Source organism: Nematostella vectensis, chromosome 12 (assembly GCF_932526225.1).
Source record: "Nematostella vectensis chromosome 12, jaNemVect1.1, whole genome shotgun sequence".
Taxonomy (NCBI): domain Eukaryota; kingdom Metazoa; phylum Cnidaria; class Anthozoa; order Actiniaria; family Edwardsiidae; genus Nematostella; species Nematostella vectensis.
In genome coordinates this window covers 7,084,371-7,096,530 of record NC_064045.1, presented here as the reverse complement: position 1 = coordinate 7,096,530, position 12,160 = coordinate 7,084,371, and the positions used below count along the sequence as shown (strand labels likewise).

The following is a 12,160-nucleotide window of genomic DNA, read 5'->3' as shown; positions in this document are numbered from 1 at the left end:
GAACTTTCAGGAGTTAAAACATTTCGTCAAGTGTCGTCGAAGGAAAATACATAATTGAAGTGAAAACACTCGACTTTAAAGAACAAAAAATGTCAGGGAAACAAGTGTGCGTCACTAAAGATTTCGCGATTGAGTACAAAGTAGGAGAGGCTCCGTGCGCCGGCCCATCCCCTATCGACCTGAGTGATCTCCCCGCGAACATGACGCTCAAGGTGGTGACGGTGCAGGGAGGGGGACCCAAGCTGACGGCCGCCGAGCTGGCAGAGATTCTTAGCATGGAAGCGGAGAGGTTGACCGAGCGGAAAATAAACACCTTGTTCTAAAGCGAAAACAAACAATCACTGTATGTAAACAATTTGGCGATGGGTCAGAGGATCCGAGGAGAATGTACATAATAGCCTTAAAAGCACAAAGAAACCGCACTTACTCGAAATTTGGAGTACGAATTGTGTCAATATTTTGTTATTATTGGAGCATATAATTGTTTACATAAGAAATGTCAAGGGTGTTAAGCGTGTTCTCAATGCTGGGCCGGTCGCCAAAAATGTACGAGATCGTGACAAGTGGGACACATTCCAACCAACTATATTTCGTACTATCTTTTACAGACAGAAACAGTCATGTGTGCTCTCTTACCCCATATTGTACGAAGGCCAGGCCAGGATTGACATTTCATCAATCTGGATACCCCACTTCTGCCAGCCTTTAGTATATTAACTTTTCGATAAAATTAAAAACCTATTTAAGAACCTAAGAAGCCTTAAATTTGGAATAGTATTCGTTAAATAAGAACCTGGATAAACCTAGGTTCTTATAGGCGGGTAACTACTGTATTACAGACGTTTAAAGGTTCCTGTCTATTCATCAGCGTCTAGTGTCCTTCGACGATGATTCGGACCTTGAAACTAAGGAAGACATAAAAAAGGTTGTTTATTACCAGTTTCTCAACTATAAATATAATAAAAACCCAATTTTTTCATTATATACCATACTCATCGTTTATGTGACCAATATTCTAGTAGAAATAGTCTGTCAGTGTCTTTCTTGTAGTCATTGATGTAGCTGTCGTAATTGTTGTTCATCTTTATCCTTAAAAGTCTTAGCTGTAAGGCGTAGAGACATAGTCTTTGCTGTAGTCATTGCCGTAGCTGTCGTAATTGTTGTTCGTCTTCATCCTAAAAAGTCTTAGCTGTAAGGCGTAGAGATATAGTCTTGCTGTAGTCATTGTCGTAGCTGTAGTCATTGTCGTAGCTGTCGTAATTGTTGTTCGTCTTCATCCTTAAAAGTCTTAGCTGTAAGGCGTAGAGACATAGTCTTTGCTGTAGTCATTGATGTAGCTGTCGTAATTGTTGTTCGTCTTCATCCTTAAAAGTCTTAGCTGTAAGGCGTAGAGATATAGTCTTGCTGTAGTCATTGTCGTAGCTGTCGTAATTGTTGTTCGTCTTCATCCTTAAAAGTCTTAGCTGTAAGGCGTAGAGATATAGTCTTGCTGTAGTCATTGTCGTAGCTGTCGTAATTGTTGTTCGTCTTCATCCTTAAAAGTCTTAGCTGTAAGGCGTAGAGATATAGTCTTGCTGTAGTCATTGTCGTAGCTGTCGTAATTGTTGTTCGTCTTCATCCTTAAAAGTCTTAGCTGTAAGGCGTAGAGATATAGTCTTGCTGTAGTCATTGTCGTAGCTGTCGTAATTGTTGTTCTTCTTCATCCTTATTTCCTAATTGTCCTTATTGCCGTCTTCTTCCTTGCCGTTCTCTTTATCCAAATAGTCTCAGCTTTATATTATAGCAATTCGTCATAAATATTATATTTGGCAAATCCTCCAATGAGTCTGGTATTCAGACAACTTGGATCCATCCATACGAATTCGATATGGCACTTGAAAAACTTGTTTCTTCAGAATTACACACAGGACTATTGATTTCCTTGATTTCCTTGAGCTCCCTTGCTTCAGATTCTGGTCATTGTACGGAGAGAGACATGAATGATCAGCCTAGGTCCATTTCTACCTTCGAATTCGGCGGCTTATACTAAAAGTGACTGCGGCGATCTTTTCGTAAGCGAGAAACATCAATGCGGCGGTCAGCACGGTCTGTAATAGCTTGGCTTCCAGCCCTTTATATAGACCCAGCCCGCCTTGCTCCCTACAACATAACGGGATGGACAGGGTAAGGAGACCTCACAGATACAACGGTACAACACTAAGAAATTACGTGACTTTTTCATCGGCAAACTCAAGCAAATATAAACACAGAAATTGCTGCGTCTGTCACGCTAAAGAACGAAGAGAAAATTTCATCTTTCAATGAAAATAAGCCCTTTCTGACTAAATAGGTTGCCTTTTGCATGAGTTTACAGCCAAAAAGTCACGTGATTTCCTAGGGCAAGTCCCCGATTGTGTCTATCATGTGCAGGGTCGAAGCAGGGGGTGGGGTAATAGTTGCACGTGCCCCCCCCCCCCCCCCAAACCCAGCCAATATTTTCCAACATTATAAAGAAATGACCAGTAAGGGCGTGGCTGTGCCCCCACAACTTTCATGATGTTTCTGTACCGTGACCCCCAATACAGTCGATTGACAAAAGGTTGTCGTCAACCGGCTTTGCGACTACGCAACAAGCCCGCATGTAAGCATGGGTAAAATCCACTGAAGCGCCTAGCTGCATTTATTAACCGACGAGTTAAATTCTGCATTCACACCAAAACCATGTTTAGTTAGACAAGGTTTTTCTTCGCCTGATAACTTGCCGAGTTTCTCATTGTGTTGAATTCTTACTAGCTAAAAAATTAAAAAATTTGGGTAAATTTGGGTAGCTAATCGCTTTCATTGCAGCTGGGAAGCTGAATTACGAGAGCGCAGATTCAGACGTGGTCGAGTTGAAGGCACATAGGAAGGCGCCTCAGGCAGCCGGCATACAACTCATGTCTGACCACGGATCACAGCTAAGATCGAAATTGTTGGTTTTGTGGAGGGATGAAAACCGGAGAACCCGGAGAAAAACCCTCGGAGCAAAGGTAAGACCAACTAACTCTACTCACGTCGGAACCGGGAATCGAACCCAGAACCCAGTGGTGAGAGGCACAGGCACTACAGAGCAACGCTCTGCCAACTGCGCCACCTAGGCTCCCAGTTAAATGACCACCTAGGCTCCCAGCTAAATGATCACGTATTAGTTAACAGCACAGTCTATTCAGTTTTGTTCTTGGATCTGTCCACTCTTAGGAGATTAAGATTTCAACCAGTTTAATTAAACCACCTTTAAACAGGTTTAAGTGCTGGTGTGAATGCGGTATAAATCTAAATGCAGTGGCTAATATATTCAGCTAGGCGCTTCAGTGGTTTTTACCCATGCTTGCATGCGGGCTTGTCGCATAGTCACAAAGCCGGTTGACGACAACCTTTTGTCAACCTTTTGTAAGCGCTGAACAAGTTGATTTTTATGTTTGTTATTTTACCACTAAAAGCCGTGTGATTTCTTAGTGCTCATGTGATTTCTTAGTGCTAGTCACCAATAGAGTCAGGCATCACAGGTAATAAAAACATCCGCGTTGTTCCAAGAAAAACCTTAAAGAGTTTCTGTCAACCGCCAGTCATCCTAGTGGATACCAAGTGTGATGAAGCATTCCATTAGCTGGTTTGGGGAAACTTTTGAGGTTTTTTTCCCCTTGAATTTGGAGTGAAGCAAAAGCCGTTGTTTTAGATGCTTATTTCGAGTTTTCTTCCTATTATGTGCCTTCCAATATTACACTCGTTTTCTGTCACGCGCACGTAAACGTGTTTTTCGTTTCCGAGTCGCGACTGGTTTTTGGCGACGGAAGCCATTTCACAGTTACAGTGGCCGTTAGACCGCTAACGAATGCCGAGAGAGTGCCGAAAAGCACCAGGCGTTGAGAAAACAGAAAAGAGATACAGACGCATTAAACAACCAACAAAGCAAAGCTAAGGAACAATTTAAACTTATTAGCAATTTATTGAATTGCTGGCTTTGTGTTTGTCGGTATTTTCTCGATGACAGTAGCTAAGACCCACTTTTATGTTGTTTTGGTTGTGATCGATGTAAAGCTGTGACGGATACAGAATTGGAAAAATTCAAAAGTTATGATTGATGTTCACCAAAACACAGTTGTGACTCGTGAACGAAAGCCACAGGGTGCATGTGTGTCTGAAAACGAAAGTAAATAAAAACAGTAACAAAGATGTGGCTGACTGAGCCTCTTTAAGGAATAGCATCAAGGAACACGTATATCCCGGATGGAACAAAGTTCACTTAATTAGCCAATTATATGGCAGAGCTACCAATGAGGGCTTTTGTTACGATAGAAAAAAGGGTGTCGATCATGTCAAGTCCACCTTATTTAACATGGGGAATAATAATATCAAGAGTCGGGGACATACCTGATGAGCTCAGTAAGTATGGATATCAAGGTACTGTGCTTTTCGTTATTGCGTCTTCCAGACTACGAAATACAAAATTTGAGTTAACACATTCGCTGTAGAATAGGGATGTAAATAAAACCCCATAGTTTTATTCCATAGTACGGCTTTGTCTACAGTAGCGGATCTAGGGGGAGGGATTACGGGGGTCAAACCCCATTATGGGATGCAAAGGGAAAGTGTCATGTGCAAAGAAAATATTTCCTCCTTCGTGTATACCCTCACCCATCCCTAACGTAATTGATGCTCAGAAAATGAGAGAGCTCAAGTTCCTCGGAGAGCACAGGATATACAGCATCTCATTCTTGGGGATGGATGCCCTCAAACCACTCTAATTAGTGTGCAATTTATTGAAGATACAGGTCAACCCTTCTCTCAGAAAAGAGCTAGATCCTCCCCTGGCCTAGTTGTGGACTCACCCTTTGTTTACATTGGGCCACTTGGTGTGTGTTTGTAACGACTTACCCTTTGTTTACAATGCGCTTTTAGTGTGTGTTTGTAACGGCTTACCCTTTGTTTATAATGCGCTACTTGGTGTGTGTTTGTAACGACTGGCCCTTTGTTTACAATGCGCTTCTTGGTGCGTGTTTGTAACGACTTACCCTTTCTTTACAATGCGCTACTTGGTGTGTGTTTGTAACGACTGGCCCTTTGTTTACAATGCGCTACTCGGTGTGTATTTGTAACGACTTACCCTTTGTTTACAATGCGCTACTCGGTGTGTATTTGTAACGACTTACCCTTTGTTTACAAGGCGCTACTCGGTGTGTATTTGTAACGACTTACCCTTTGTTTACAAGGCGCTACTCGGTGTGTATTTGTAACGACTTACCCTTTGTTTACAATGCGCTTCTTAGTGTGTACCTGTAACGACTTACTCTTTGTTTACAATGCGCTACTTGGTGTGTATTTGTAACAACTTGACCTTTGTTTACAATGCTCTACTCGGTGTGTATTTGTAACGACTTACCCTTTGTTTACATTGGGCCACTTGGTGTGTGTTTGTAACGACTTGACTTTTGTTTACAATGCTCTACTCGGTGTGTATTTGTAACGACTTACCCTTTGTTTACATTGGGCTACTTGTAATGGGTATATAACGACTTACCCTTTGTTTACATTGGGCTACTTGTAATGGGTATGTAACGACTTACCCTTTGTTTACATTGGGCTACTTGTAATGGGTATGTAACGACTTACCCTTTGTTTACATTGGGCTACTTGTAATGGGTATATAACGACTTACCCTTTGTTTACATTGGGCTACTTGTAATGGGTATGTAACGACTTACCCTTTGTTTACATTGGGCTACTTGTAATGGGTATGTAACGACTGTTGCAACTGCTTTAGCGATAGCTCCGATAATGAAGAACTCCCACGCACTAAGCTTCTGATGGGTGAAAAAAAGAAATAAATGTGTGTTATGGAAAGAGCGGGCATGTTTTATTTTTTTCTTTCTTTCTTTCTTTTTTTTTTTTTTGCCAAGGGAACATGATTTTTGCTTTTGGTTCTCCTTTTGCCACAAGTTCTAATTAGATTGTCCGTCCAAGGATTCTCTGAATACCAGAGACGGCAAAGAGAGAACACTGCCAGAATACTGCTAGGCTGCATGGTCAGCCGTCAGCTTTCACTGCCACCGAGGGTTCCTAGGGTGGCTTCTACCTTAACACTAAACTTCACACAAAGCCTGGCCTTCTGGTAACTTACAGCTCTTCTAGAGCAGAGTCAAATAAGATCTGCAGCTATAAAAAAAAACAATAAAAAATTTAACTGCATGGCCTCTTTTACTGTGTCTTAATCACAAAATGTTGCTCTGTGTTTTACTCATACTTTTACTCTTTTACTCATAACCCTCATACTTTTTTTCCTGTTCGGTGGTAGAATCGTTTTATGGACTCGTAAACCATGAACTGTATGGCTGGGTTACCAGCGAGAAATATTGATGAACTTGTACCACTCCACAGACTTGGCAGTCCTTCTTCTTTGGCTATACGGCAAACACCATCTGGGGAGAAATTATCATCATCATCATCGTCATCATCATCGTCATCATCATCGTCATCATCATCGTCATCATCTCCACTGCCATCATCACCACTGCTATTATCACCCCCGCCACCACCGCCACCACCAACACCGCCACCACCAACACTGCCACAACCACCACCACCATCATCATTCACATCTTCACAATTACTACCACAATCATCATCATAATAAGAACCATCATTACCATAATCATCATCATCTCTGTCATCATTTATCAACAACATCATCACAAACACAGAATATATCTGCTATAACCATACACTAACCAATAATTCCATTGTATTTTGGTTGCCTTTGATTGTCCAATTCTGAGGTTTTGAACTTTGCTCCTTGTAGTTTCAACCTGGTATTGGCGACCCACAAGGGTGTGGTCAGTAGTACGTTGACAATACCTAGAAATCAACACAAACTGACAAGTCAAATTGGGTCCACATGACATAGAGGGATTCAGGTTCAAGGCTCAAGCCTTAGTTTAGATCATAGTTAATAAGTTAACTAAGTTCAGTGCCATAGCAGGCCACAAAATTGGGGAGGGAGTGCACAATACAGAAACATTAAGAAAATATTGGGGGCACAGCCACGCCCCTACTGGTCATTTCCTTAATATTTGTGAAAATATTTTAGGGGCCCAGGCGCCACAACCTCCGATCTATTTTACATTATTTGAGAAGTTTATTTAGTTCTCCAGGGCTGTAGCCAAGATTATCCAAGGATAGGAAGGACGAACGGATATAATATGAAAACAGATGTAAAATCTCCACAAGGCTGCTGTACAGGCCCGCAAATGATCCCCCCAAAAAACAACATAACAGACCCGCAAATCATCCTGTAACAATTTAATTAACGGAATTAACGGAATGGAATGCTGAATAAAGTGCTCAACTCTATGCGTGCTCGACTCTATAAGTGGATATTATTATACATTAATTTAAAAAATAAAAAAACATTAAAAAAACAAAGCAATATACCCTCTGTATAAATTGCATTTATGTGGGAAGACTAGAATTCTATCACAATAACCCATTATAATGATAAATTTATACAGGATTTAGCGTGTTTTTAGCGACCTGGATACGGGAATTCTAGAAAAACACATGCATAATTCAATCCAATAAGCTTACAACAAGAGAGTATTATGATGATAATCTCTTGCTTACAAGTAAACCTCTAAATTGCTTTTTTTTTTACTTCCTGGACCACATATATTTGATAAAAGCGCAGATATTAAACTTTACACAATTTTCTGTGTATTTTAAGATTATTGTTCCTAAAGAGTTTCTTATATGTGTTATTTGGGATAACTGGATTTTGATGTTGTGCAATGTATTGCTTTTTCTTATGTATTTCACTTGTTAAATTAAAATGTATAATTTATGACCAAATTCTTTTACAAAAAGAATTTTTTTTTATCTAGCATAGAGTCAAGCACTTAATTTCACGTTTCATTCCGTAAATTGTTACAGGATCATTTGCAGGCCTGCTATGTTTTTTTCGGGGGTCATTTGTGGGCCGGGATCATTTGCAGGCCTGCTATGTTTTTTTCGGGGGTCGTTTGTGGGCCGGGATCATTTGTGGGCCAGGGATCATTTGCAGGCGTGGGATCATTTGTGGGCCTTTACAGTGCATGTCCCTTGGGCAGAACCCTAGCTATCTGCCTGCTTTCCTTGCCCTCTTGAAAAGTTTTTTTCTTGGATTTCTTGGATTTTCTTGAGATTCTTTTTCTGTGAGTCTTCTTACAAAAGGAGCTTTAATTGACCCAGTAATAAAACTAAAAATCTACCCTCTTATGCAATGCTTTAAAAGGTGGATACAGAGGTGGGAGTAGTGGTGCTAGTTTGAGTAAATACACCTTTTTACTTAGGCACCATCTCTCCTGACCCAGTGATAAGTCATAAGTTTAATATATTATATCACCTGCAATATAACCAAACAACAAATCCTGTCTCTTGCTTGACACATGTTTGTTCTTCAAGAAGACGGCTTTAAGGCAGTTGAATGAGTAGAAAAACAGGAAGTTGGAGCAATAGAGGCTTGTTAATACTGGGATAAGGCCACGGTACAACGAGAGGCTACCAAAGCAACAAGAAACAAATAAAAAAGGGGATTTGTGTTGAGTTTAAGTCATGGATGGAAATACATAGACCCCCACATACATTTGTCGTCTGTCATTGAGGAGTCCCATGTTAAAAACCTTGTGGTTTGCCCAAGGGCTCCTAACCACAACTATTAGAAAATAAATTATACTTGTACTATATATAAAAACAAGGCAAATCAATGAATAAATGAATGCACAAGTGAATGAATAGATGTTAATATGCTTGAAGGGACAGTAGTTTTCATGTAGATTAGTCCCCCGGTTAAGAGGTGTACAAAGGATAACAAAAGTAACTTAGAAACCTGCACTGGGAGGACTATACCAGGGTTTTAACAAGTTTCAGAGTAGGTAGTGGAGATCGATAAGTAGGGGGTGGAAGTTAAATTTTATTAGTTTAAATCAAACTTGAATCAAAATTTTAAAAATTGTAGCCGGTGCTTGGTGAAAAATAGTTGGCAGGTCCGCTGGCAGACAGGGCCTAATGAAACTCAGGCTATAATAATACGTTTTGACACCCATGTATAAAGTAAACATGCAAAATCCAATTAACCTAACTTTAGCCGACCCTTTGCTGACCCTTTTATTGGGAAGTAATAATGAAATGACATGAATAGGTACAATAGGCAACATGCACTTAAGAAATCAAAAAATCACATGATTTCTGAGTGAAAGTCACCTATCCAAAGGAATAGGTACAATAGGCGACATGCACTTTAGAAACCAAAAAGTCACATGATTTCTGAGTGAAAGTCACCTATCCAAAGAAATAGGTACAATAGGCGACATGCACTTTAGAAATCAAAAAGTCACATGATTTCTGAGTGAAAGTCACCTATCCAAAGAAATAGGTACAATAGGCGACATGCACTTTAGAAATCAAAAAGTCACATGATTTCTGAGTGAAAGTCACCTATCCAAAGAAATAGGTACAATAGGCGACATGCACTTTAGAAATCAAAAAGTCACATGAATTCTGAGTGAAAGTCACCTATCCAACAGGCTCATTTCTAAACTCACATCCCCTCTTCATCAACAATTTCTTTCATCACCAAAAACGTCCCCTTGGCTTTTCTCTTGTCATCAACTAGAATGGAAAGAAAAGTAGTAAGCAAGAAAAGCTCTCTCATCGTGTGCGTCAGGATGTGTCACTTGGGAGAATTTCCTAGGGAAATAATAGATGGGATTTATCACCATGTCTTCATAGGGCACAACACATCTCCATGGTGACCAAGTTAGGAGATTAGCATGCGAGGATCACAGTTTTGATTGACATGAGGGATTTCGTCATGTTGTTATGTGCACTGGAACATTTCTTTAACAAGCTGATGGCTAGCAATTAAAATTCATGTTTATCATCCTTCTACACTTCCCTATCAAGGACAACTTGTGCATAAGCATCCCTATCAAGAAAACCACCATAGTGTGCATTGCACTGTGCATAAGCTTCCCTATCAAGAAAACCACCATAGTGTGCATTGCACTGTGCATAAGCATCCCTATCAAGAAAACCACCATAGTGTGCATTGCACTGTGCATAAGCTTCCCTATCAAGAAAACCACCATAGTGTGCATTGCACTGTGCATAAGCTTCCCTATCAAGAAAACCACCATAGTGTGTATTGCACTGTGCATAAGCTTCCCTATCAAGAAAACCACCATAGTGTGTATTGCACTGTGCATAAGCTTCCCTATCAAGGATGCCACAGTAGCATGCAGTGCGCTGTAAAATTTTAAATTGTCTTTATAATAAGTTGTACTTTTGTATCACCTTGTAACCTTGTTCTTGCTGTGTCCAGTGGGTAAAACACCGTCATCGCAGTAACACTACCCTGGAATATGCAAGAAAAGAAATTACTAGTGACTTCACATTATTTTCCTTAAAGTAAGAATAATACCTTTAATTTTTTTACCTTTAAATTTCCATGTAAATTTGCAGGAATTCATGTTTACGACAATTTTGCTGACTGACATATGAAATAGTGGTCCAGACCCTTACATTTCAGAATACCAAAGGTTTCATGCCCACTTGCGCCAGGCTCTTACAAATGACAACCATTACTTGATATAATGGGGATTGTTTGAGTCTGTGATGATCCTGATCTATGGTAGCTTGCACTATACAATAAAGTGCTGCTGTGATTTCAGATGAGCTGGAGACATTTTTCTGTCAAATGGTAGAGGGAACAGGGGGGGTGAATAGGGGTCTCAGAATCCGTGATCTGCTCATTTTTGGGGAAAAATTCGCAGATTTGCACAAAGTTTCGCTTTAATCTTAATCTGCAATGCATGATAAACGAAAACAATCGATAATAAGAAAATAAAAAATGTCATTTTTACTTGATTTTTACTAGGTCAAGAATACGCAAAATCTGCAGTCACCTCACGATTCAGAATCCAAAATTAAATTTTCAAAAGATTGGGGATCTGATATATTTTAAGAATACAATCCATTATATTTTTTCTTTAAATCGATAATTCGCTTGCCATTTTATGCAAGCCCCCTCTGTTGGGGTTTGAAAGTCACCTACATTTCCGAAGGTCACCTGTATTTCCATTTCCTAACTTGGGACATGGCTTGACAGATGGTTAAAAGAGATCGGCTCCCATAGCGCAGCCAAGAATAACTTTACGATTTTTACTAATTTATTTCACCCCTAAACTCGACTCAGAATATCTCTCCATACATTTACAGTAACGAAACGAAAAGAAAAGCTTGGGCTCCCTGTGATAAACTATGTGTAAAAACTATGGTATAAATAACATCTTGAGACTACAAGCAAATGCACATATACAGTCATACAGCATATAATCAAACCAGAACACCACGAAATGCATAATTCCAGCTGTTTTTACTTCAAAAACAACACCTACCACCCTAGTCCGAATCAAGAGAAAAATTGAATCGTAAACACGTGAAATGTTTCTACTTACCACAGCACCTGATAACGCATGGACGAAATTACTGTACGAAAACACTGCTTTGAGGGAAGGAGGGATCTCCAAATACGGCAACAGAGGCACCAAGTCATTAAAATTTACGGTTTTTGAGAAAATCGTCATTTTGTTTTCTGATTCTAAAAGCAGGAATTAAGTCTGTGCAATTATACTTGGTGTAAGAAATTATGTTTTCAAACTTACACATGTATAAATCAAAATAGAGATCATGAAGTACTAATCTTAGAAATAAAACTGCTGTATCCATAGCGTGTCGGATGGCCTGATTAATCACGTGATAATATACAACTTTTCTTGTTCCATTTATGTTACTTTTTCCTGAAATAAGATACGCGTTAATTACTGTAGTTGACCCATCAAAATTTACCTGTGAGGTATTTTTTGTAAGCTTCTCTCGTCATATCATATAACGAAATAGCTAGTAAAACAGCAAATACTTTTCTTCAAAAACTGAAAAGTCAGAATTTAAAGGGGAAAAACGTCGATGGTTAAATGTTTTTTCGCAGTTTGCCCATTTTTGTTCGTTCTCGATTCTTTGCCACTTCTATAAAGATATTGCTATTGTTATGAACTTGATTAAATTTTGATGTCATTAGAACTGCAAACGGTTTAAGAACATTACACGTCACAGT

General features: G+C 39.6%; 1 protein-coding gene across 2 annotated transcripts; it reads right to left on the bottom strand.

Moving 5' to 3' along the window:
- Window positions 1-569: 569 nt before the first annotated feature.
- LOC5510146 (peroxisomal membrane protein PMP34) lies at window positions 570-11,694 on the bottom strand. Of its 2 annotated transcripts, none has more exons than XM_048720055.1 (9): window positions 11,505-11,694; window positions 10,342-10,402; window positions 9,591-9,657; window positions 8,393-8,547; window positions 6,745-6,870; window positions 6,289-6,434; window positions 5,721-5,819; window positions 4,390-4,397; window positions 570-2,139 (listed from the first exon to the last, which is right to left on the bottom strand). In XM_048720055.1, the coding sequence occupies exons 1-9, from the start codon at window positions 11,631-11,633 to the stop codon at window positions 2,001-2,003; spliced, it is 930 nt and encodes a 309-aa protein (XP_048576012.1). In that variant the 5' UTR covers window positions 11,634-11,694; the 3' UTR covers window positions 570-2,000. The 2 variants fall into 2 exon arrangements, with proteins under 2 accessions (XP_048576012.1, XP_048576011.1); XM_048720054.1 differs by having other exon boundaries at window positions 4,390-4,451; window positions 11,505-11,693.
- Window positions 11,695-12,160: the final 466 nt, after the last annotated feature.